This window comes from Gymnoscopelus braueri (assembly GCF_963280865.1).
Source record: "Gymnoscopelus braueri genome assembly, chromosome: 15".
Lineage (NCBI taxonomy): Eukaryota > Metazoa > Chordata > Actinopteri > Myctophiformes > Myctophidae > Gymnoscopelus > Gymnoscopelus braueri.
In genome coordinates this window covers 23,821,350-23,848,703 of record NC_137620.1, presented here as the reverse complement: position 1 = coordinate 23,848,703, position 27,354 = coordinate 23,821,350, and the positions used below count along the sequence as shown (strand labels likewise).

The 27,354-nt window shown below is 42.9% G+C and overlaps 1 protein-coding gene across 2 annotated transcripts in view; it reads right to left on the bottom strand.

The window, feature by feature from the left end:
* Positions 1-13,968: 13,968 nt before the first annotated feature.
* LOC308101901 (cornifelin homolog B-like) overlaps positions 13,969-27,354 on the bottom strand; it is an 83,973-nt gene continuing 70,587 nt past the window's right edge. Inside the window, exons 1-4 of one of the 2 annotated variants that reach the window (XM_080451438.1) lie at positions 19,003-19,310; positions 16,740-16,844; positions 15,855-16,006; positions 13,970-14,575 (exon numbers count right to left, since the gene is read on the bottom strand). In XM_080451438.1, coding sequence (XP_080307564.1) covers positions 14,429-14,575; positions 15,855-16,006; positions 16,740-16,842 — 402 coding nt within the window. In that variant the 5' untranslated portion in view covers positions 16,843-16,844; positions 19,003-19,310 and the 3' untranslated portion in view covers positions 13,970-14,428. Of the gene's footprint in view, positions 14,576-15,854; positions 16,007-16,739; positions 16,845-19,002; positions 19,311-27,354 lie in introns of those variants that run through there. The other variant, XM_080451439.1, reaches the window with a different exon arrangement.

Here is a 27,354-nt window from a genome sequence, read left to right as displayed (position 1 = left end):
CAACATTTCTTTGGGGCCAATTTCAGGTTGTGTAGGCGAAGGCGACAGAAAACCAGTTCCAGCCGTTCCAAGGCCAACTCCTCAGTAGGTGCAAAGACCAGCAAGTCATCGAGGTAACACAGCAGACTAAGAAAGTTCTGGTCACCGAATATGCTGGTCATCATCCTCATAAAGCTGGCTGGACTGTTGCACAGGCCCTGGGGGAGACGATTGTACTCGTATAACCCCATGGGTGTCGTGAATGCAGAATACTTGCGGTCCTCTTCATGCAGCGGCATGTTGTAGAATCCAGATGTCAGATCCATTGTACTGAATAGTGCATTTCCACCCAGGGCAGCTAAACAGTCAGCTTGGTGTGGCAGGGGGTGAGCATCCTTCAGTGTACGTCTGTTGAGCCATCGGAAGTCTGTGCACACCCGCAAGTCACCATTCTTTTTCCATACAAGGACGAGAGGCGAGGCAAACTCGCTGGTGGACTTTCTGATTATTTCTTTCTCCTCCATTTCACTCAGAACTTGGCGAAGCTTGTGGTACTCAGCCGGCGGCACACGGCGGTAAGGCAAGCGGAACGGCCTCTCGTCTGTGAGTCGAATCCTATGCACGAACCCTGTGGCTTCACCACAGTCCAGATTGTGACGAGAGAAGATGTCCTTATATTCAATTACAAGATCAGCCAACTTCCTCTGCCAATCTGCTGATACATCACAAGTCTGAAGGTCCAGGTTTCCCAGACCGGCACGCTCCAGCCTCTCCTGCACAGCATGGATATCCGTAATCGGTACTGACACTCCATCAGGCTCAACCGACAAGGCCTGGCGAGAGCTCTTAAGCTCCGGGACCTCCATATCCTCCAGCGCAAGGCAGGTGTAGACATCAGCGAGCTTGGAGTTCCTCCGCAGGGTAACAGGGCTACCTGAGATGTTAAGGATTTTGAGTGGAACCCATCGGTCGCCCCAGAGAGGTGTCACCAGCCTGGCAACCATGATACCTCTGGGCGCAGAGTGAGAGGATGTTGGCTCTGTCATGACAGCACTGCCCGGAGATATCCTCACATCCTTAGGAAGTTTCCCCCACACTAGATACTCACTGCCAGCCGGCAGGGTGACAGTGCTGTTGCATCTGACAGTGCCTACTTTATCTGGGACCTCATCATCAGACCAACGCTCCAGACCAGCCAGTAGAGAGAGGAATTGTTCAATTTCTTGGCAGCCCGAGCCAGACATCGACATGGCTTCCCAGTAGCTTGAGTCCTTCTTGAACTTACGGATCAGATGCCTGATGACATTTGAGCCAATGATCAAATCATCTTGCTGATTCTCCACAACGAATGCCGGGACTGATACTCTACAGCCATAGACTTCCATCTCGACATCCACCACTGATTTAGGCTTCACACGAGCTCCACCACACCCGACGAAAATGACGTCGGTCTTCACCCGACTGCTCAGATCGACACCAGCCGCAATAAGCTTCTGCTGTGCTTCTTCACTCAATGAGCAGGCCATCGAGCCGCTATCTAACATAGCACTAAGAGTCACTCTGTCTCCAACAACAGCGGGGGTGTAAAACAGACTGTCACTGCCCCTGATTCTCTGTGTGTTTTGAATGATAACAGTCTCAGATTTATCCAAATCCTTCATATTGTTGTATAATTCTGCAGCATCATATATGTGGGAGTTTTCTTGATGACCTGTACGATCTCCCTCAAAGCACAGGCCCTTCAGTTTCCCTGCACATTGTCACGAGACGGTGCTCCGCTGTTACATGAGCGCCTTGTGTGACCAGGCTTGAAGCATGCGAAACAGAGACGTAAGGAGCGACAGTGGGACTCAGTTGTGTGGTTCACATCATCACAGACCTGACAGCTTGTCTCACGGACAGGACGGGTCTGGTTTCGAACTTGTCTACCGCCACGCCACTGGGGCCTTCCATCTCCGACCCTCACAGTAGTTAGAAGCTCCTTGAGCATTGACATCATCTCACCGAGCATAGGATCGCTGCCCTGTTGTGGACCTGGAGGTAGCTGGCCCTGTGGCATGGAAGAGAACGAGGGCCTCTGGAACTGTTGCAGAGGAGCGAGAGTCCGTTGTTGATTCTGTGACAAGGAAGGGAGATTATGCTGCAGATCATGTGGCAAGGGAGGGAGATATGGCTGTTGACCCTGAGGGACTGGCAGGAATGACTGCTGCTGGTTCTGGGACAAGATAGGTGAGAGAGACTGCACAACTGCATGAGAGAGAGCTGAGGGAGAGAGTGAGTTAGCACTGGGTGTCACCATGTCACACGTATTATGAGGCTCTGCATGTGCTTCATTACAATACAGTGCTGCCGTATGCATCTTAGGCATGTGCACTTTTACAGAAGACGCCCACTCTCTTTGATGTTCATCTATCCTTGCCTGTATTTCTTTCGATGTCCACTCATGTATTTGCTTATATTTAAACACAGACGCAAGCTCTGGATCTGGGCAGTGCTTCACAAACATCTTAGCAATTTCCCCTCCCATATTCTCCACGTGTCTGCCCTGACGCTTCAAGCCCTCTTCAGCCATGTCTGCAGCCTTGTTTAGGCGTATCCAGTAGTCAATGGGGGTCTCCCTCTGATTTGGTAAAGTTGAGTAGAAGTCTTGCAGGGGCAGGCATGAGGACGTGTGACTAAAATACTGTATCAGTATGTCGTATATGATAGCTGGTGTGTGAATAATGTCAAGCGAGGGGTCGCTTCTCAAGCCTATCTTAACCACATCCCTGGCTTTCCCCATCAACCTCCCCATTATCTCTTCTGCCTGTACTGAAACATCATAGTTCTGTCTCCTGACGTATGATTTCATCAACTCAACCCATTCAGTCACTGCGTATTTGTCAGTATTATCACCCCTGAAAACAACGGGTTCCCTTTCAGATTTCACAATGACATTAATGCGTGAATTGTCACTGAGCGTAGCCACATCACTGCTAGGCCGAGTGGTGTGTGTGGGTGAAGGTGTACCACTTGGGTCAACACCGATTGTGTGTGTACCGATTGCCCCACTAGACATAAGTTTGGCTGCAATAGACTCTCCTATCTGTGAGCCCAACTGGAAAATCATGTCACTGAGCTGGTGTAGTGTGTCAGTTCCACCACTGGGTGTTGAGTGATGTGGCCCTCCCTGTGACGTCTGCTCCATAGGCGACCTGGCTTGATCCTGACCTGACCCCAAATCCCTACCTCTTACAGGCAACACAGGCGAAGCACCCACATCCCCCCCAACAGCCCCATTGAGCTGAGACTGAACTCCCATTACACCTCTGCCCCTCCCAAAAGAGAAGTATTGAGCTCCCAGTACACCCCGACCCCTTCCAAAAGAGGAGTTAAGATAATCAAACCCATCTTCTCGACCAGACTTGTCATCCATTTTATCACAAAAAAAAAAAACTACTGAGAAAATATGAAAATAAAACAAAATAGCAGAAAATATGTCTGAAAATAAAACTAAAACCCAGAATTGAAAGTGCAAAAATGAACAGTTCAGCCAGGACCCTATTCGGCCAGTGGTGCTTTCACAGTCCTTAGTACCTGACCACAACACAAATCCAGAGCAGACCCTCCACCATGAACCTCTTCCACGTTGCAACCTCCGTCCGGCGATCAGCATCAAGCGGATCTGAAGTCACGGCGTCACGGCACCAGTGTAACGGGTTGTGTCTTTCTGTTTGTGTATTTGGTGTAGGTGGAGTGTAGAAGTGATGGACACGGTCACACAGGACTTGCTCTCACTCAGGTCTTTACTTTGGGACTCCTGGTATAGGTACAGAAATGAGACACAGTGGTCAACAGTGCAGCAGCAGCATACAGTGTACAAATCTGCAGCATGGAATCATTTCCTCTGCTGAGACAAACTTCAAACATGTGATCGTATAGTGATTAATTAATTTCTTTCTTTTTCTATAGAGCACCTAACCCAGTGAGAGCTTATTTTATAATAAACAACAATGAAATGAAATAACAATGTGTGAATCTCACATCCAACAAAGCCTACCTGGTATAGGTACAGAAATGAGACACAGTGGTCAACAGTGCAGCAGCAGCATACAGTGTACAAATCTGTGTAACAAAGATTTGAAATGATTAATATAAAACCCCAAAATGACATTTATTGATGCACCAGAGCTTTCTTGCATCTTACCTGCAGCATGGAATCATTTCCTCTGCTGAGGCAAACTACGGTGCGCGAAAAGGGACACTGTGACTGCACGCAGCTGCGCTGTTCATCCACCAGGTGGCTTTAGAACTACACAATACAGTGAAAGGCAGCGTATAGATTTTGTAGAAATGAATGTATTTCTAACTCTGTTACATCCGCTCTTAGTGTTTTTCTTTGGGACAGCTCTGCAAGCCACCAGCTAGCATCATAAACTACCAGCTGGGCAGGCTACAGTTAGCTACACGCTAACACCGACATCGTGTTGTTTCTCTGGGACAATAAAAGCTTAGCAAGTTTTTCTCCCATACACGACTCCCCTGTTTTACAGACCTTGCCACAAACAGGCTCCACGCGTGTTGTGAACAATGACCGCTGCAGCCCAGCAACGAAGGGACCCCTGTCCCTCGAAAGAGTGCGGGGTCTGCGGGAATAGAATGTCGTGTCACGACGGACACAACTCATGTGTTATTTGCCTGGGACCGACCCACGCAGCCCGAGGGCCGTGTGAGGAAGGTCCGTTCCGCATAGCATGCGGACTGACTGAACCTAGGTTCGTCAGAAAACGGGCCATACATTTCCAAATGTTTGACCCGGCCATAGGAGTCCACGTCCACCGGGGCGGAGGGGGACGAACCCCCCCAAACCCCGCGAGGCGTCCCTTCTACACCAAGTTAGGAAGAGGACACGGACGAGGCCCAACTACTCCAGGGTACAGAATATGTCCCCTATAACCAGGTCATTGAGCAGGCGATTGGCCAGTAAAACGAGCCTCTCCCCACGACTCATACTCGACCTCGAGTTACCAGCGGCGTAGCCTATGGCCACAGCCGCAGCCAGTATGGGAGAACGGTTTAATGCCTACTCCCGTTGGCAACCAGCACTGGGACAACAGTTGACGTGTCCTGGGCTGAGCCCTACTCTTCCCGCTACCCGTGGAAGAAGGGGTTGCCACACACCTCACGTCAGAAGCCACGGCTCTGACACGAGAGCCCAACTCCATTGCGAAGCACGCGTCGCCTAAACGGCAGGCGCTCCTGCTTGCAACCTACAGGCCAGGGGGGGCACCCTAGCCAGCCAGAGGCAGGCCTCGGGCAGCTACTCTACAAGAGCGAAAGAAAGAAAGGAGAGGGACATGGCTGGGACTATGTCAGGAGGAGACGGTGGACACCGCCTCCCCCTCTCTCTCTGGTGGTCCTAGAGTTCTGGTGACCGGGCGGGGCGGGGTGAACACGCTCCACCACCCGATGGAAGGGAGAATGACTTTACACACTATACATTATGTGGATAATGTTGTGTGAATGTAAACATGGGTTACGACTGTAACCCCGGTTCGCTGATACTATGACCAAGATGTCTCCTTTGGCAAGACATCGGAGTGGTTATTAGAAATTGAACCCTCTCTACCTGTTTCTCCAATAAAATTTCAAACCGTTACAGCCTGATTTTCAGGGGCACGGCAAAAAGAAATGAAACAGGACAAAACCAGAACATAAGGGACACGAGCTCGCTACCACAGAGGTCTCACGGACACTTCATGGTAGCGGGGCGAATGCTCGCCATGGGGAGAGGACGATTACGCCCTGTCCCCAAGGGAACGGCTCACGGTCGACTCTGTTCAACCACTATACAGCTGCACTCTATATCCAGGGGATATATACTACAGTTCGCCTCGAGACCTCCCCATGCTAGTGAAAGCTATTTTCTCTTAAGCAGGGGACTGGCGGGCGACTTTCTACAGGAAGACAATTCTCCCTGTTGGGAAAAAGAACTGTACAATAAATACCCAGAGACCAAGCGAACAGCGGGCTCTACTCGTGCTATTTCCTGGTCAAAAAGAAGGGGGGGGGGCTGCGTCCGATACTGGACCTAAGAGCCCTCAATCAGTATCTAAAGGTGTTCAAATTCAGGATGTTATCAAATCCGTCTCTCCTCCGCATGGTGCGCCAGAGAGACTGGTTCACATTGATAGACCTAAAAGACGCCTATTTTCATGCTCCTTTTACCCACCACACAGAAATCTCTGCGGTTAGGGTTCTGAGGTTGAAATTACGAATACACGGTGCTACCGTTTGTAACGTCCTCAGCCCCAGAGTATTCGTCGAATTCACGCAGGTTGCGATTGGCCCTCTGAGAAGAGAAGGCACTCGCATAGCGTCTTACATAGACGATGGGCTGCTACAAGCCGACTCAAGAATCGGCGGCAAGGCAGCATACTCAGAAAGTGGTGTCTCACCTACTGAAATCGGGTTTTCAGGGTCAACTGCGTGTTGGTGCCTGCACAGACGGCGAATGTCATAGGCAGGACTCTGAACTCGCTATCGTTCAGAGCCAGCCCGCCACCGAAAAGGATCAGTCCTTTTTGTCCTGCCTAGCACAATTTTACACGGGCCGGAGGGTCTCCTTCAAAATGTGCATGGAAATGTCAGGTATGATGGCCTTAGCCGTATCGCTAAGACGATTGGGCAGTTGCTGTCGTGTGTTGGTCACAGAGGAATGTGTAACAACGCTGTGTCGCTGGAGGAATCTGTGATTCCTCTCAGACGAATGGTCTCTGCACCCGGAGATACCAGGACAGATCTGGGATCGTTTGATTGCCCCCAGATGGATCTTTTTGCTTCACTGGAAGACACAGGATGTCCGTTGTTCTTCCCAGTGGAGGGTGCAGTGCCTCTGGGTCGAAATGCACTAGTGCACGAATGGCTCAGAACTCTTTTTATGCTTTCCTCCGCTGTCCCTGTTAGGTCCCACACTCGTGAGAGTGAGGGACCAGGGGCTGATGGTGATACTGGTGGCCCCAGAATGGGGTCACTGGGTGTCAGTCGAACCTCTCCTGTACGACCGCTTGTGGCTGCTTCCGTTACGCGGAAACATGCTAACGCTAGCAGGGGGCGAGATATTTTGTCCCTGACCAGAACATCTGACTCTCTGGGCTCAGCCCATGAGGGGATGAATCTGAGTACTGAGGGGTTACCCCAGAACGGTTTTGAGATAAGGTGCGAGAAGTCTAAGCCCATGTCCATTAAGTCCTTTTCTACAGGATTTAATGGATAAGGGCAGAGCCTTTTCCACAATAAAAGTCTACTTGGCGGCTATCTCAGCCTGCCGTATTTGCTTGAGGCCGAGACGGTGGGTCAGCACCGCCTGATTTGTCGGTTCATGGAAGGGACCGGACGTCTCTTCCCGAGTCAAAGTCCCCGGTGTCACCCTGGGATTTGAGCCTGGTGTTGGACTCCTTATCTCGGTCACTTTTCGAGCCTCTGAGTCAAATTGACAGAACAACTGTCAGTCAAGACTGCGTTACTGATGGCTTCAGTGACTACTGGAGAGCTCAGTAATCTTCATGCACTGTCAGTACACGAGGAGTGTACACAGTCAAGGAAGGGGCTACAAGGGTGGTTGTCAGACCCAGACCTGGGTATGTGCCAAAGAACCCCTTGGTACCAAGTGTCCTTGTGACCTTGAATGCGTTTCACCCGCCTCTTTTCGCCTCATAGGAGGATGAAAGGTTACATTGCCTTTGTCCGGTTCGGGCTTTGGAAATGTGCATTGGCAGATCTAGGGCTTTGAGAAAGTCAGATCAGCTATTTGTGTCATGGGCTCCACGGATGGTGGGCAAGCCCATTGCATAACAGACACTTTCCCACTGGATTGTAGAGGCTATTCAGTTAGCCTATTCCAGTGGTGGGATGCTGCCCCAGTGGGACTGAGGGCACATTCTACAAGGGAAATAGCGACATCATGGGCCCTCTTCGGGGGGGTCTCCATTTGGGATGTCTGCAGTGTGGCATGTTGGGCTTAGGCCTTGACATTTGCCAGGTTCTACAGTTTGGACGTAACTGCAGCCCCTGTGGCGCATACGGTCCATAGTGTAGCCTCCAGACGGGGGTCAGGCCCCTAGGCTGGTTATTCTGGACTTCGAGATAACAATCAGGGAGTTTACTATATCTCCCATAGGCGAGACATCGAGTGAATATTTGAAATAAAACTATAGGTTACTGGACGTAACCCCGGTTTTATGATAATATGAGCGAGATGTCTCGAAAGACACCCTTCTTGTTTACGAACGAGAAGAAAAATGTTATCTTGAATTACGGAAAATGACTCTCCCCTGACTTATATAGGATGGAGGGCGGGCCCTCCAGTCAGAGGGAGGTCAGAATCCAGCCAAAGGTTTGTCTGGAGTTTATAAGGTAATGCTTCTGTGATCACGCCAGAGGGCGCTCTCCCATAGGCGAGACATCTCGCTCATATTATCATAAAACCGGGGTTACGTCCAGTAACCTATAGTTACCTTGCCATGATGTAACTCCAAAGGTGGTCAAGAAATAAGAAATAATTGCTGCATTGATTAGAAATTGATAATTCAAAATATGCTCCCCATTGACTTACATTGTACGGTAAAACAGCTCTCAAAGTCGCTCTTTTAGCATGTAAATGAATGTAAACAAAGTCGATTCAGACAATATAGAACATCACCAAACCCAGTACTGTTTTTTTTTTTTTATAAAAATGTTAACTTACTGTTGATTTAGCTATTTTTATTAAAAAGAAAACCTGGACTGGATCGGCGGATCCGGATCCGGATCTTCAAATAGTAAAATCATCAGGAAGTTGACATTTTTATTAAAAAAATAAACAGTACTGGGTTTTGGTGATGTTCTATATTGTCTGAATCAGCTTAGTTTGTGTTCGTTTATGGGCTAAAAGAGTGACTTTGAGAGCTGTTTCAGTGTACAATGTAAGTCAATGGGGAGAATATTTTGAATGATCAATTTCTAATTAATGGAGCAATTATTTTTCATTTCTTGTCCACCTTTGGAGTTACATCATGGCAAGGTAACTACACAAACCAAACCTCTACCAAAGTGTTCTTGCCCTTTAACTGTACATGCATTTAGCCACTTATTTTAATGGCAGCTTCATCTCCTGCTCTGGTATTATTATTATTATTATTTAATTGTTAATTGATAACAGCAATAACTTCCATTATGCTGTTCTGAGTGTGAACAATAACACCAGACAGAGGGAAAATGAAGACAGTATTTGTCTTGTTGTCTCCGCCAGGCCGAAGGCATGGCGAGAGAGTATGTTTTACCCCCTGTCCGTCCGTCCGTGTGTCCGTCTGTCACCAGCTAATCTCCGGCACCGTTGGCCCGGTCGCTCCGAAACTGTGCACACACACTCCCTGGATGCCAATTCAGAACTTCTGCCCCAAGTCTTTCACATGGGCCTGTTATAGCGGCACCAGGAGGCTGATTTGTGCAAAACCCATTACAAATTTTATCCAAACGTCATGCAAATCAGTACACAGTATCTCTATAGTCATGAGATCAACACGGATCTGTCCAATGTCCCATATTCCATCCTCATTGCCTAAGGTTGGCTTCCAAAGTTTGCAGGATTGGTCTGTTTTGAACAAAAAGCCTCAAAGTATACACACAGCTTGCGCTTTCCGTGAAATTTCACACGCACATTCCCACTAGGCAGAGGAAGAAATGCCACCCTTCTCACATTGGCCTGTTATAGCGCCACCAGCAGGTCTAATTTAGCAAAACACATTTTTGGAACAAAATACCTCAAATCATGAATGCAGTGTCAATGCAAGAATAAATGGCACGGTTGGCACCCTTTTCACCTTGGCCTATTTTCACATTGGCCTATTATAGCTATTAGGAGGCCAGAATAACGTACCTGACCTGGCGGAGACCTGTGCTCCGAGGAGCACTTTTTCTAGTTTCAATTCCTTTTCCTTTGGTGGAAACTAAGGTGCAGTGAGCCTTGAGGACAGGAAGACTGGTCTATCAGCCTCAAAGACACACAGGATCTTACAGTGTAGCAGAGACAATACATGTTGATGAGAAGACATGTTGTTTTCACATTAGTGAGATTGATTTAAGGTGAATGAGACACACATATTAGGACTTATTATGTCAGACAACGAATATCCAGCCAGGCAAAGAGCTGTAAATGTTATTGCACTATGGTCTATTATGGATGTAGAACTGATGAATACTATTGAAGTTTATAAAAAAAAGAAAATGATACTGCACATGACATACTGTATTGCACAGGCCCAAGCTTTATTTTCAACACCTTAAAACAATGTTTCACCTCACACAGGGAGCTTCATCACGTCCTATTGATCTTTATCCATCTTTACTGTGAATCAAGAATTAAGATGGGTTTATTTGTCACTCACTCATACAGGTATACAGGCAGCGAAATGTTGGTGGGACATGTTCGACAAAGTCTGTGCTAACAACAATTCAACATATGCAACAAGATGATAATAATACTGGAGCGAACGGAATTCAAAGTATTGGAATTGCTGCGTGCAATATAGGCTGTATCATTTTGTGTTTGATTTAGACATGTTACCAGTATGGCACTGTTATCTCTCAGCCTGCTTTCCAAGCTACAGAGCTGATGAGTCAACACTGAATGTCACCACACAGTCAGTCACCACTGAATGTGAGATCAGCAGTTCTATCATGAGAGTATGCCTATGGTACAAATTGACTAATGAGGAAACTGAAGTGCATTGAAGTGTTTCACGATCAAAGTGGGTGATGATGTCATCAAAAGAAAGGATGAAATTACCTACCTGGGCTCCATCTTGGAGGCAAACCTCTCTGGTAACAAAAACGTTAAAAAAAAAAGTGATCAAAAATGTCAACCAAACAACACGCTATTTGTGGAGGATTGATCGTCTAGTCAGTAAGAAAAGAATACTCTGAAGATTCTTGCAGGCGCCCTCATTCAAGGTCATTATGACTATGCATGCACTTCATGGTATCACAACACCTCCAAGGCCTTAAAAACAAGGCTCCAAACATCCCAAAACAAACTTGTAAGGCTACTTCTTGGCCTCAATCACAAAACCCATCTAACCCCTGCTCATTTTGCTAGGATTGGGTGGCTTAGGGTTGAGGACAGAGTACAGCAACTTGCTATGGGCCTGGTCTTCAAGATACACCACAACATTGGGATCCCCCTGTATTTGTCAAAATACTTCCAAAATGTTAATGAAGTCCATGATCATAACACCAGAGGCAGCTCCACAAATCATGTTCAAACCAGATTTGGCTCAACTAAGGGAATGAACTCGTTCTCATGCTATTCATCAAAAATGTGGAATGCCCTACCAAAAGGAGTAAAAGAGTGTAAAACCCTACTCACTTTCAAAACTGCCCTAAAGATACACCTTCAGGAGGCTGCAATTCCAAACTGGCCCCTGTCTAAGTCTTAACCTACCCCCCCCCCCCCTCTTTCATTTTCCTCTTTTGTATATATATATTTTCACTCTTCATACCAGTAACCTGAAAGCTGATTGTATGACATTCTGTGTAGTAGTGTGTATATCTGTCTGTTTCTTATATGTCATCATGATTTGTGTGCATGGGGTTCTCATCTTAAACAAGCTGCGTGCTTAATGAGATTTCCAGTTTAGTAGACCTTGTATTGTGAATTTGTACTTCCATTTGTACTTCCATGTACTCAAAGTATAGATACTCCTGGTCAAATATTATTTGTAGTAATATTATGAATAGTATTTACTAAAGTACATGCTTTTAAAAATACTTACACATTCAAAAGTACAGTATGTTCTTTTTAATATCGATGTATTGTTATTATTATTGTTATTGACATTTTGATATTTTCCAAAAACATTCAAAGACTTTCCAGTAACTCTCAAAGAATATTAATAAACAGTGAAATGAGTTCATCTACAAAAGCCCACAATGCATTGCATTGCAATGCGTTGTGAGCTTTTAGAGCTGCTATTTTCACTATATTTGAAATAGGGCTTAAGTGGTTAATTCATAATTTTGCTATTCCTAAAAAGGTAGTGGAAAAAAGTTATTCGAGTGAAAATACAGTTCTCAAGTAGCCTAGAAATGTACTTTGTTACTGTCCACCACTGCATACCTCTTGATGTTCTGATGAGAAATATTGTTTTTCCTTACAACCCTGATGAAATACCAACTTTGACTCTTTTCACACAAAATATATTCTCTCAACTGGTGTTGGCAGTTGTGAAGAATGGAGATTGAGGTGCTCACCTTTGCAGCTTGTGCTCTCTGTTTTCAAAAATGTATACCTGCCGATGACGTCATATACATAGGTTTCTGCGCGACGTCATCACAAAGTAGACTTGCGCAATCTGCGCATGCCCGGGGTAGAACGAACCCGGAAGTGCCCTTCACTCTGTTGTTGTGTTCGGGAGTTAGATAGGCATAATGCTGCTATTATAGGCATAATAGGCATAATGCTGCTGTTGTATACAAATAAAAGACGAACAGATCCAACTTCCGACAAATCATTTTTATTGAGTAAACAAGATATTACAAGCTGCATAATTTAATCTACTTTCATTAAACCCGGTGAAGACCATTTCTTTTATGAATGTAGATTTGACCAGAGCTGCTGCGGGTGATAGCGCCCTCTATAGGCTCACCCCTCCACTGCGCGCGCATATCCTCTCATGTTTACAAACAGGAAACCCCGTCTATAGGATGGGATTTCAAACTACAGCCTTTTCTTCATTAGTATATTAGAAGGCATAACACAAATTTTGTTCCACATCCCAACTCTGAGACACAGAGCAAGTATAAAAAGACAATGTGAATGTTACCGATGAGCTCTCCCCTTTAGGATTTATCCTGTCCTATGACCACAATGGAAAAAAATCTGCTTTAGAAGTGTTGACATAAAGCAAGTAGGCCTACATCCTTGCAGTTATGAATGTTTCTTTGCTACAAGAGTCACAGTCACAAAAGGTGAGCTCCTCTGAAAGCCATGGTATAATTTGCACGCTAGAGACAACTTTAATAAAATCTTACTGGTCACGTAGATCTACGCGAACCTATTTAAAGCCGCCACGTGCCAATCGCGTAAATCTACGTGAACTGAAAAAAATTAAATAATAATAATAATAATAATAATAATAATATTTTTTTTTTCCAATTTGACAAAAAGACCAAGGAGATATGATTGTTCAAATAGACTCCTATCCACTTCCTTGTTAACTTAAAACTTAAAAATTCTGTATCTCGGCTCCTGAGTACTTTATTTTTTTCAATGCAATATTTAGGCAGTCAACCATCTGCTTTTCTGATAGCTGAGGGTAGTAGTTGTGAGGTGTGGCAGGTAAACTCACAAAGCCACATCCTGGCATAACATCCTGAGTTGAACGGTTTGAGGTCAAATATAAGACAGTTGACAAACAGTGGCTTTGAGGCAGGTTTAACAGTTGGCTAAAGTTTTTTAGTCAAAGCAGCATGAATCAATCATGTGCATGTTCAGATAATTAAAAGAATAAAATAAACAAAACTACTTTCCTATCAATTTTTTTTTTGCAAAACCTATACAGTATTTCTGTAATAAAGCAGAGGATTAACACTATAATAGACCCACCTATGAAAATATCTCCACAATGATGCACACACACGCTCGCACGCACACACGCACACACACACTGAGCTGAGCTGAGTGAATTCTTTGCTGTCTGTGAAAGAGGAACAGCCTAATGAGAGTAGCTGCTTAGAGACACTGACTTGCAATGCAATTTTAATGAATATAAATGACAGGGAGGAATTTATGTATTCAGTTTATATAGCCATATATTCCGTTTATTTAGCCATAAAATATTAGCATGGTCATTAAGGGTCTTAACCACTTGAACCCCAGCATCCTTATTGTGGGGAAGGTGTCGTATATGATGAGGCATTAAACTGCGTGTTATCAGGCCCGTTGGTGTAATAAAGAAGAGGAGAAGAAGAGACGTCAGGACCATGTTTCCAACTAATTCATTTATTCCATAAAGACCACAATAAGCAGCATCTTAACAGCATAGCAGAGAGAGCCAGGAGCCGGAGCTCCCTGCAGCCTGACGGCCTGGCAGTACTAGTCTCAAGTCACATTTCAGTTCACTTTTATGCACTGTATTTCACATTTACATTAGAACACAGGCGGATGGGGTGTCAGAGAATCCCCCCAGCTGTTGACCAACTTCTTTGAACATTGGCAAATGGTACTTATTAGCAACTGAATGCCAGGAAGCCAAACCTGATGTCTCCAGGTTAAACAAAAGGCAACAACACATTATTATCCTGACTTTAGCAAGGTTACTTCTATCTGATTTTACTTGCACACTGTCATATAATATAAGCCAATTTACCACAAAGGCTTTCGCAGAAAAAAAGCAGATCGATGGTGTTTAAGTGGTTACGGGTCTCCGGATTGTTACTGCTGAGGGAGCATGTTGTACACTGTGGTTGTGTGAGTGCTGGTGTGGACAGTCTGTCTGCGGTTCTTTATTTCGCGAGCCATCTGACACCAGGAAAGCCAGGGGCAGCAAGTGACAATGCAGCAGTCATTACACATGTCACCCTGAGTAGACAGAGGGGAGAGTCACACACAAATCACCATTCACTTGTTTCACTTTATGTCATGTGTGCTTGACACAGACGGTCTCACAGCTAAATCCATTGTATAAAACTAGAGGTCCGGGCGCCCTACGGGCGCCCTGCCCCCTAGCCGCGCACGGGGCTCTAGTAGCCAAACAAATTGTGTGTGTGCATTGCTTGTTAGTCGTGCGATACCTGGAAACCTGGCAACCCTGTGGCTGTGTGGCTGCTCCGTTGCAGACAGGCAGAGGCACGGTTTTAACTCGACAGACACGGGCGCGAGGCTCTCGTGTAGTAGGCTGTCGACGTTTCGACACGCAAACCAAAAGCAAAAGCAAACCGAGAGATGGACACATTTCAATGGCCACCGGCTGCACTCGGCTCGGTAGGTGAACGACAGCCTGTTAACTCTGTGCTGAACGACAGGTAGACAGACACAGACACACGGCCGGCCGCGGAACAGCCACGCATGCGCGCCACTCCCAAATGTAATATGGGATGTAACTCTGAAACTGTCAAAAAGAAATTAGGGGCTCTTTTTACACTTTCAGAGTTAAATGAACACTCCGGATTTTACTCTGCACTCACGAATACTTATGACGATAAATGTGATTATGAATCGACTGCTACACACAAATATTAACCAATCAAATCTGTATGGGATGGAGTTAGAAAAGACACCAAAATATGCCTGGGCATTGAATAAATGCTGTTGAGAACAGAGGAGAACTGAAACACCTAGCAAACAGAAACACCTTGAACAAAACCGCAAGCGACAACATCGGTTTATTTTGAAAGTGACAGATGGTCATTGAGTTATGACAATGAATGTGATAGGATTGAATGTCTCAAATTCATAGCTCACATTCTTCCAGGCAGGGAACAATCACACTACATTTTGGTTGTCAATCAGACAAAGGGCGTGGGAGAATATGGTCTTTAAAATGCATATACTTGTTATCTTTAATAATAGCACCAATTGAAACCATATTTCATGAGGTCCCTTCTTCGCACATTTATGAGGAGTGTGTAAAGTTTCAAGTCTTTATGATTTACATTGCATGGTAAATTTAGCAAATATATGGAGAAGGAGGGGAAAACTTCAGGGGATACAGCTTGAACTCCTGATAAAACAAAAGCCAGTTTGTAAGAGTATCTATAGGTCTGTTTTAAGAAAGGATTTAACAGACAATTCACTTTATACTGGATTTGCTTGCCCAAGTTCCTCAGGCACAGAGCTCTAAAGTGCAATAACCATTTACCTGTATGTGGTACCTCTCTCTCAAACCAGTTCTCATGGCAAGAGCAATGGCAGGGATCGCGCCTCCACTAACCATAGGCATGCAGAAACATTCTCCAAAATCGGAGCTAGTCTGACAAGCCAAACACGGCGGGCACCAGAAACCAAGACAGCCTGTCAGGGACGCAGACAGATAATGAAAATATTGTCGATGTGAAAACTGATGTCCAAAATCTTTACTTTTCAGGAAATCAAAAAAAGAACCTGTGTTCAAATGGATCCAATGTATTTATAATTTAGTCACAAGCTCTTTTTGATACTTTTTTTGGTTAAATATTAATAAAACACAGACAGACTTAATCACTTTCAATCACTATTTTGGAAATATCATTATAGGCACATTTTTTTTTAATCTTCAGAAATTCTCAGATATACCAAAAATAGCCAATCTACAAGCTCACAACGCATCAATGCGTGACACTGTCATATGACATAAAATAGGGTATTAATTTATATTTTAACGTAAAAAGATGAAATATGGAGATACAAAACAGCAATATGATACATGTGGGCAAGGCTGCAACCAGAAAGGCACACTGGGGATCGAATGTAGGCTTAGATTCATTTATGTAAAAGTGAAACTGTAAGTCTGTAGTCTGATTTCTGATGAAGTGAAAGACATGGTGCCAAATTACTATAAACACACACACGCACGGCATGAGACACACACACACACGCACGCACACACACACACACACACACACACACACACACACACACACACACACACACACACACACACACACACACACACACACACACACACACACACACACACACACACACACACACACACACACACACACACGCATGCATGCACAGAATCTTTTCAGGGAAAGACACTCACAGGTGCTCATGTCCTCACAGCAGCCACAAAGGTTGGTACTCCAAACCTGGTCCTTAAAGCCTGCTGGGTATTGATTCATGGCTGGCTGGACTGTTACTGCCATGTCTATAGAGAGAGAGAGAGAGAGAGAGAGAGAGAGAGAGAGAGAGAGAGAGAGAGAGAGAGAGAGAGAGAGAGAGAGAGAGAGAGAGAGAGAGAGAGACAGACAGACAGAGAGACAGACAGACAGGGGGAGAGACAGGGGGAGAGACAGACAGACAGACAGGGGGAGAGAGAGGGGGAGAGACAGACAGACAGACAGACAGACAGGGGGAGAGACAGACAGACAGACAGACAGACAGACAGAGAGAGAGGGGGAGAGACAGACAGATAGACAGACAGAGAGGGGGAGAGACAGACAGACAGAGAGGGGGAGAGAGATGATAACACACTCAAAATCACAGCCAGACTTCTACTACCAGGTGCCCCCAGCTAAGGGCTTCAAAATTTATGTTATTTGCTGAAACTGTAATGTGTAGCCTACCGGGTGATCTACATCCAATTAAATATGTTTTATCAGAGCAAGTAAGCAGAGTTGAATGGGAAACTTCAGTGCCGCTCCGCTCGCTTCTCTCTAATTTGTGTAACATTCTGATATTATAGATAAACCACTTGTTGTTTTTTAATGAATTGAACAGAAATTAATCATATGAACATTATTCAGCCACAGATGTTAACATCACTCATACAGTTAAGGACAGTAAACAGATAAGTTATGTAGCCAGGCCAGTATCTTACATGTAGTACAAATGGTACTGTACATAAATAACATCCTAAAGGTCCTTACACACCGGCGAATATGCGAATATACGCAAAATTCGGACTCGTTCCGAATAATTAAAAGACGCTTTTTCGCTCCTTAAAGGTCCTTACACACCGGGGCGAATTCTTCATGCGAATAAATACGTTTTTTTTTTAAACCTTATAAAGTCAATGCAAGCGTCCACATCAGTTTCGCGAAGCGAAAAAGCGTCTTTTAATTATTCGGAACGAGTCCGAATTTTGTGTATATTCGCATATTCGCCGGTGTGTAAGGACCTTAACAGTTGAGAATATCTAACCTTCGAGAAACTCGAGATGTTCTTTCACTCCAAAAGGGCTCTCACTCTAATGTCTCAGAGGCAACCTATTAGTTGTTGGCTAAATGGCTGCACATTCTACTTTTAGCTAATTTTTTTACCCCCCATTTTCTTATTTATTTTATTTTTTTAAATACATATACATGTCTCAAAGTGACCCACTGCCTATCTGGGGACAACCAGTTATAATTCATGCACAGAGATGTACCCATATAGCTGTAAGTCTCATTTTCTCAACCCGACTTCTATCTTGTGTCTCCCTAAGACCAAACACTGGTTTAACCCTTCCATTGTGTTAGGGTCTTTTTTGACCCGTTTTCAAGTTTGAATAGGTAAAAAGTACCCTTTACATTTCTTTATTGGAACGAGGCTTCATGATATCCTCAGAAATAGCCATTTTAACGCAACAAAATTATTTATCATCATTTTAATTAATTCTGATGGTCTCAAAAAAAAGAAGTGACACTTGTGGTGTTAGGGTCCGAAATGACCCGGCAAAGAAGTGTGGCTCAATTCCCCCCCAAATTGTCAATATTCAATGTTTACATGTTTGAGAGTGAGAGAGACTTGTCCTCAATTAGCATTTGCTATCAGGAGTAAAATAAAGTTTGAGTTTATGAAAAATAAATGACTTTTTACCTTCTATGGTATACGGGTCATTTCGGACCCTAACACCACTAGTGTCGCTATTTTTAATAATTTTAACATTTTTTTAAGTTACAAAACGAAAACAAGTATTTTTTTAATTAATTTTTTTGCAAGTGTGTTCTAATTATTATTCGTAATTATTCTATTATAGCTAAATAACATCATTATCCATTGCCTTCATTATAGGAAATTTAATGAGTGAATTTTTACATTTTTATAATAGAAAACGAGATATATTGAAAGATGAAACCCTAGCCCTAACTCAACATAATATTTTAAAAGGTGTTTACATGGATATGAATGCATTACAAGTCAGCTATGAGGTGGGAGAAAAAGAATAATGAAAATACTTATTTTTTGAGTATTTTGGGCTGATATAAATCACGGGTCAAATTTGACCCGCTAACACCAGAAGTGGATGCAGTTTTCTAACACAATGCAAGGGTTAAATAAACATGTTGAAGTAATCATACAAGGATGCTCTCCCAGGGACTTACCGTGACTTCGTGTGTAGAGGGACCAGTTAAAGAATCTATTTTCAAACTTGGGTAGAAATAGACAATGGTGCAAAGTATTAAGTTTAGTATCCAAAACAAATCTGTATAAAGCAGAGCAATATTAAACTTCCTCTAAAGGTGAATTAAGTCTATGCTACTCCACTTCATCTACGGTTCAAGGCCAAGAGCCAAACTGAACCCCATTAGCTCAGTTATTCCTCTTCTTTCATCGTGAGAAGTGTCAACTAGGATATATTAAGATTCTGTGATGCATGCCATGCAGTGTTCTGATTGGCTGCTCTGAAACAAGAGTAACGGTGAGGTGAGTTGCGGTGAGGGTTGATGGCGTGGAAGGTGATTATGTTCGGTGCATTTAAACTTTTGAGGAGAAACAAATAATGCAACCAATATAAGGGGGAGGAATTACTGTATCATTTAGTTTCAGTCAATTTGCATAAATCTGTCGTCCCCTTCTTGGGCATGCCATTATAGGCGGAACATTTTAATTAAACTATCAGATCTACAAGCTCATGAATTGCCTCACGATCATCGCTTGTAGAACAGCTATTTTCACTTTTGTCACTGTCATAGGACAACATCTAAAACAGGGCATATAATATGTAATGAATAAAGTGTCTGATGAAACGCCAGGTTCTGTGAGTTGTTTTTAATTTATAATTCTTCACCCAGCTTCCTCACAAAGTGTTCTTTCCATCAGCTTATTAAGAGAAGCAGAGCATCAGTTGTAGTGTTCCATGTATCTTGCAAAGCCACATCCTGGCATAGCATCCTGAGTTGAGAGGTTTGAGGTCATACGTATATTAAGACAGTTTGACAGATGTTAGCGTTGGGGCAATCTTGTAACTCACATAGTGTTTGCTAAAATGACAAAGCAGCATGCATCAATTAAAATTTTACCCATCAACTATTGACATTCATAGCATAACATACACATCTAAGCCATATGTTAGAATTACTATAGGATTACAAGTCTACTTTGGCCTGTACAGACAGAGAGGTGACTGTTGGCCCTGACCTGGGTGGGGGGTACAATTAGCATTCTCTTTGTTTTACCTGGAAAGCACAGGGAACAACAAAGCCACAAGACACTGTCTCCATGTCTTCCTTCCTAGCCCACCCGAATTGTAGATTAGCAAGTGGATCAAAGAGTGATGCAATCACCTCTCCAGATAGAGACATTCGGGCTGACCCAGCCACACATGTCCTCCTCTTTTTCTAAATGTACTATAAAGATTGACTAAAATGTAAACTTAGAGTGTGTGCTACTCCAAGGCCGTGAGGCTGTTGGAGGGACCTCAGGGTCCATAGGAACTCTGTTTGTACTATGAAATAAATCGGATGCAAGTAACCTCACTGACTGGAGTGAAGACTCAATCCATTCTACAACCATTCATACACACCTCTGGAACATCAAACTAACTACAATATGGCATTGTTGGCAACTACAAAAGTGCTGTAGAATATTTACCAAAACATAGTAAAGTCAGTGGTTCAGATACCACAGTAGCTTACCGAATCAATTACTATAACAATTTGACAGTAATCCGTGAAATAACTTAACTGTACATTTAGCCACTTATTTTAATGCCAGCTTCATCTCCTGCTCTGGTATTACAATTGTTAATTGATGGTGGATTTTCAAGATTCAAGAACTGAATTCATTGTGTAAAATGTATAATTAATCACTCAATGTATTGATTCGCCGAAAATAAAAGTTGTTTAAAAAAAATAAGAAGACTTTTTTTTAATTGATTTTGTCTCCTCAACATTGTAACAGCAATAACAACAAAAACAACAACAACAACATAATTAACAGGAGTAGAAGGTTAAGAAAAATAACTAAGTATGTAATTACATTAGTCATAGCACATTAAAGGTGCAGTTTGCATGGGTACTTCTAAATATTTGTTTCCTATATCTAGGCTATGTACGTACAGTACTGTATGTGCACACTGCACAGTATGCGTATAAGTATCTATTTTCATGCAACTCGCACACTTCCATAATGTAAAGAATTTAATTTGAAATCATATGGTGCACTGTAGCTGAAAAACATATAGCCTACATAATATATTACAGAAACAACAGGAGATAAGCATACTACAAATGTGTCTCTCTGACTGTACCGGTTTTTCAGTGAGATCTTTCAGGCGTAAGATGGCCCTAAAAAATTTCAACTTCTATGTTGGGCTCCTTAAACCAATCTGATATTTAATTCTAATTTTACTCCCTTTCTTTCACACATTCAGCTTTAGAAATGTTACATAGGATATCTTTCTGATTTGGACTGGGTCTGCGACTGAGGTGACATCAGCTTTTAAATAACAGTACTTCTTTCTTAAAGTAGCCGACTAGCCTACACCATTGCTTCTGACCGTTTTCATATACATTTTCTTGACGCCCTGGTCATTAAATAAAACAACAGAAAGGCCACATACCGCAATTCCCTACTTCATGGTAGTTTACATTCTACACAAGAATGATTTCCAATGCGACAGTTCAAACGTACATACGTACATAGGATGTGTAGTTAAGATTAATTTTACGCTTCAAACAGCGTGGTTATCCTGATGAATGGATCCAACCTGCTGCAGTTAAATTCCATGGCTGTACCCAACAATATTGCCTTTAAACTAAGGAGAGAACAGTAAGAGAACAACAAATTGTTTGATTCAGTATTCTCCTTTGGGTCTACATTTTGAAAAAAAAACAAGATTTATAGAAAGAACTGGTGTATTTTAAGTTCAGAGCCCACCAATGGTAAATATTTTTCAGTTCCTCCGCATATAAATTAGTATATACCAAACCTGATGGACCTACTGGTCAGGTCACAACATTCTGCGTCAGACAACACCTAACACTTTCTCAATAATTTTCCTGATGGTAATTATAAATGTGACATGTGCTCAATGCAATTTCATTTACAGATGCCATACATTTAACCACCCTGTTACTGGAAAATGGTTTAAGATCAGGTGTGTCATTAGTTGTACGGCATCGAATGTCGTTTATATGATTTCAAAATATTGTGGCAGCACACTTCCACCAAGCCCAATATTGCACTTCCTCATTAAAATACGAATGAGATGCGAGAGTGCAGACTAGCCGACACCAACTCAGGACTCTTGAATCACACCCTCCTGTCAAGCATCAGCAGTGTTGTTTGTTAGCTCTGAAACACAGACACAGTGTCTACATACAGTACATGGTGAACCTATTTCCCCTCCTAGCTGTACCTTGGTTTGGCTGGCTCCCACAGTGTCAATCTGCCCGCTGACAATTCCGGGTGCCTGACGCAGTGCCCTGCCAGCCTCATCCGTCTCTCTGACCTTGTGGTCCACCCATGTGACATCAAGTGCCATTCAAAGCATTCTTGAGTAGACACCATCCATACAGGGCCTTTTCCTGCTGTGCTGTGAGCATCCATGTCTCGGTCCCATACAGCAGCACTGACTCCACTGCAGTGGTGGAAAGTAACTAAGTACATTTACTTAAGTACTGTACTTAAGTAAAATTTCTAGGTATTTGTACTTTACTTGAGTATTTCCAATTTCCAATACTTTTACTTCTACTCCACTACATCTCAGAGGCAAATATTGCACTTTTACTCCACTACAATTATTTGAAAACTTTAGTGACTAGTTATTTTTCCAGATATAAATTATTATATCATGAAACATGCATTAACCACTTTGGCGCTATTTTATACCAAGGCTATTTGAAAATAGCAGATCTACAAGCTCACAACGCATCGCGACGCGTTGTGAGCTTGTAGATCGGCTATTTTCAAACATTTCAGTACTTTTACTTTTGGTACTTTAAGTACATTTTGATACCAATACTTTTGTACTTTTACTCAAGTACATTTTACACACCAGACTTTTACTTGTAACAGAGTACTTCTATTTTGCAGTATTGATACTTTTACTTAAGTAAAACATTTGAGTACTTTTTCCACCACTGCCACTGTAGCCACAAACAGGCGCCTCTTGAGGACATGTCCCTCTTGTGGTCAAACCTAGGGGAGGTGACAACAATGCTTTATTCAGGATCTCTACCCTAGATACAGTGGTATGGGGTCTTAATGGATCATTATATTAGGTACTTTCTGTAATTCCTTACTTAGGTTAACCCCTACTATGCTTCTTTATTTCTCATTTTGAGTCATTTTGGGGGTAGGGCAACCCTGAACCGTTATCATTGTTTTCAAGATTCTCTTGGTTGCTGCATACTGTTATTTTAATACCCCACTTCTTCTCCGTTGTGTTGTCTAGGTAGGGTTCCTCTTGACAGAGGCCTTCATTTCCTCCTTAGAACCTTCAAGTCCTCCTAATGTCAATATTCTTTACCATGTGATTCATTCTCGTTTCTATTGGTCTACTCCATTGTAGTTACACATACAGTATATATCAGTTGAATGTATATATATATATCAATATGTCCATTGACCATTGTTGGGCTTTGTAAGGACATTTGTTATTCACTTATAATATAAGTGAATTAACTCGGTAAGGATCACCATATTATGGTGATCCTTACCGAGTTAATTTTGTAAGCGTACATGTCTATTGACCCACACGCCTCTCATGCAATTAGTGATACTTTCTTTGTACCACTAGGTAGGTATAGCACATAATACGTTTCTTAAGAAACAAAAAGAAGGGACCACCCCAAAAAGATTAGCAGGTCGGAACACAATCCTGTAGTGCTTTGGGCAAAGCCCCAGGTCTTGTCAAATCCTAGCTTCGTCCCTGGTTGATACCAACCCTTGGTCCTTGGCACCCCAACCAACCTGTATGAGTCACACTTGCGCAGCGACAATTCCCTGCTGGCTGCCTATCCACGAACACAGACCGCTGTGTTCGTTGGAGGCACCATGGAGGAATAGAATCAAAGTGTGATGGCAAAACCTGTAATTCTGTAATAAAGGCTCGCAAACAAAAGTGGGAATCATGTTATTTATTTACATACACTTGTAAGTGGACACAACCAACCTCTGACAGAGCCTACGATTGAGGGAGTGCCTTCTCTGCTGTGGGTTCCCCCAATGCAGGAATTATACAACATAACTTAACAATACAGTGAGTGAAAACTTCAAATACAAAAGAAGAAATATTTTGTTTCATCAAGAAACGGTAAAAAACACACACACACTCACAATACAGTGAGTGAAAACTTCAAATACAAAAGAACAAATATTTTGTTTCATCAAGAAACGGTAAAAAACACACGCACACACACACACACACACACACACACAGCTTCACCTCAAACACCGACCGAGAACAAGCAGCAACACAAGACAACACACACAAGCTCTTGCTGAGGCACACAAATGGGTCGGTGATGGGGTCGCCAAAGAAAATCCCTCATAATATGGGGTCTGTTCTACAGTAACAGGGGCTGAACATGGATAGTAGCCTAGAAGGTATAATTAAAAGGTAATTAGTCAAACTGCTGAAAGACGGTGGTTTGTTCCTGGTTAAGCATGTTGTAGACTGTGGTTGTGTGAGTGGTATACGAGGGCTGTCTGCGCTGCTTCAATTCGCGGGCCATCTGACACCAGGCACAAGGTGTGCAGAAAGTGACAGTGGTGCAGTCATCACACATGGAACCCTGAGGGGACAACAGAGGGGAGAGTCACAGAGAAAACATTATTCACTTTATAAATAAGCTGGCGTCCATAAGATGACATGTGTGCTTGTCAGTTGACACAAGACTATCTCAAAGCAAAATCCATTGTATAAATATAACTGAAATTATAACACTTGATCTTTATGGGTCCATTTTACGCTTTCAGAGGTAACTGAACACTGATTTTACTGTGCACTTACGAACATTGAATATAATGCTTAAAGAACAGAGGAGACTCACACACCTAGGATACAAAACAGCAAGCGACAACATCGGTTTAATCCCATTAATGTGGGCCTGAATGATCATGGTAGTGACCTCATACTAACAATTACACATTAGTACACATTCCCGTTTAGTCCTACACGTGAAATCAGTAGTCTAGAATTTTACTCAGTACGCACACAGTCAAAAAGTAATTTTGACATCCCTGCATTAGGCCTTCTACTGCCTGATGAGTGGACAGCAGCTGGGATCCAGATACAAGAATGTTGATCTTTCTGGTTAAGTAGGGATGACATCCTCATTCCTCACAATTGCAGTGGGTAAGAATACAATAGACATTCTAACATTTATTTTTGCGGCATTTCAACCAACTCAGCACCACGGAAAGAGTGCGCATTTTCGGATCAGTGGATCGCCGGAACAATGGGAATTTGTTTTCTGAATACAATACAGTGAGTGAAAACTTCTGGGTCTAATGGGATTTGGTCCAATGGGAACTTTTTCTGACTATTGGGGTTTCGGAATAATGGACCGTCGGAACAATGGGCAGGCTCATGGTGATAGGCCATGCCCCGTCTCAAATTAATTGGTTCACAGCTCATATAATTATGCTTCCAGGGAACACTCACTCAATTATGGTTGTTGTCAATCGGACAAAGGGTGTGGAGGTTTTGGCCTTTAATTATAGCACTAATTGAAAGCATATTTCATGAGGAGCTTTTCATATTTCTTCACACATCTATGAGGAGTGTGTAAAGTCTTTATGATTTACATCTCATGGTTACATCTTACTTCTGTAAGTATGAAAAAAGAGGGGAAAACTTTAGGGGTAAACTCCTGATAAAAGCCAGTCTGTAAGACTCTGTAGTATGTTTTAAGAAGGTATTTAAAGGACAAGTCACTTCATTTGCTTGCCAAAGTTCCACAGGCACAGGGCTCTGAAGTGCTAAAACCTTTTTAGTTGTGTGATATTTACCTGTATGTGGTACCTCTCTCTAAGAGCAGTCCTCGTGGCAAGAGCAGCGGCAGAAACTGTGCACCTGGTACATGCTAGCGGCCCCCATACTAGCGATGCCAGCGGGACACAGAGACAGTCCACCATAGGCATGCACAGACCATCTCCAAAATCTGAGGTAGTCTGACAAGCCAAACAAAATGGGCACCAGGGTCCGTGTATTTCCTGGCAGTTGGATTTTCTTTTGGTAACCACAAACAGAAATCCGCCCATTGCGCTCGTTTTTCATTTTTCATTTTTCATTTAGGGTCGCGTCGGTTCTTTCGCTCCCGTTCGCTCCCGTGTTTCATTTTTCATTCTTCATTTTAAAACAAGTTACGTTCGTTTCGCTCCCGTCTTTCATTTTTCATTCTTCAATAAAAAATAAAAAATGAAACGTAAGAAAACAGGGTTTTGCTTTTTCATTCTTTCATTTCTCGATCTTAATCAAAGATACTGTAAAGACAAGACCAGAAGCGGAAGTAGATTTAGTACTTAAAAATAAAAGTGATATATATATATATTAAATATAATTTTATACCGTAGGCTACATGATTATAACATTACTATGGCTACATCAATGTTAGACAGATGGACATATATATAGATAGATAGATAGATAGATAGATAGATAGATAGATAGATAGATAGATAGATAGATAAAGATAGATAGATAATATAAAAATATATTATAGGCCTACTGTAGGCTACACGGTTATAACATAAACATAATTATGATAGGCTATTATTATATTAGGCTATTAACATTATGCAAGCTAATTATATTTACCATGGTTACGTCAATAAGAAGACAGACAGATCTATATCTGTCTGTCTGTCTGTCTGTCTGTCTGTCTGTCTGTCTGTCTGACGGACGGACGGACGGACGGACGGACGGGCAGATATAGGCCTACGTGATTCTCTTCTTTTCATTTAGACATGCGTTTTTTCATCCAAAATGTGTGTTATATTTATATTATTTAGTTGCAGCATGATTAATTAATAGCCACTCATTGTCATCAAGTGTTTCAGAATCGGTATAAACAAAACGTGAATACTATCAATACAAAAGATACAATGCAACTTTGGACTGGTACATCAGAGCTTATCAATATTCGGTGTCTGTCTGTCTGGATGGACAGACGGACGGACTTACGGACAGATTGATAAGTAGACTTGATTATAGCCAATATATTATTTTATTTTCATTTACACATGCGCCTTTTCACCCAAAATGTGTTATATTATTAATAGTCCCTGTTTGCGTAGCCCCCAAATCGGGCTCCCCAAGTTTTGCTCGCTGTGTGAACTGTTCAAAGACGCAACAACAAGCTCCATACTAGCACTCTGTGGTACTGGTGCGTCTCTGACCGTTTCTGTCTGTCTGTCTGTCTGTCTGTCTGTCTGTCTGTCTGTCTGTCTGTCTGTCTACTCTGTCCACAGTAGGCCTATAGAAGGATATAGACCTAGGAAATCCA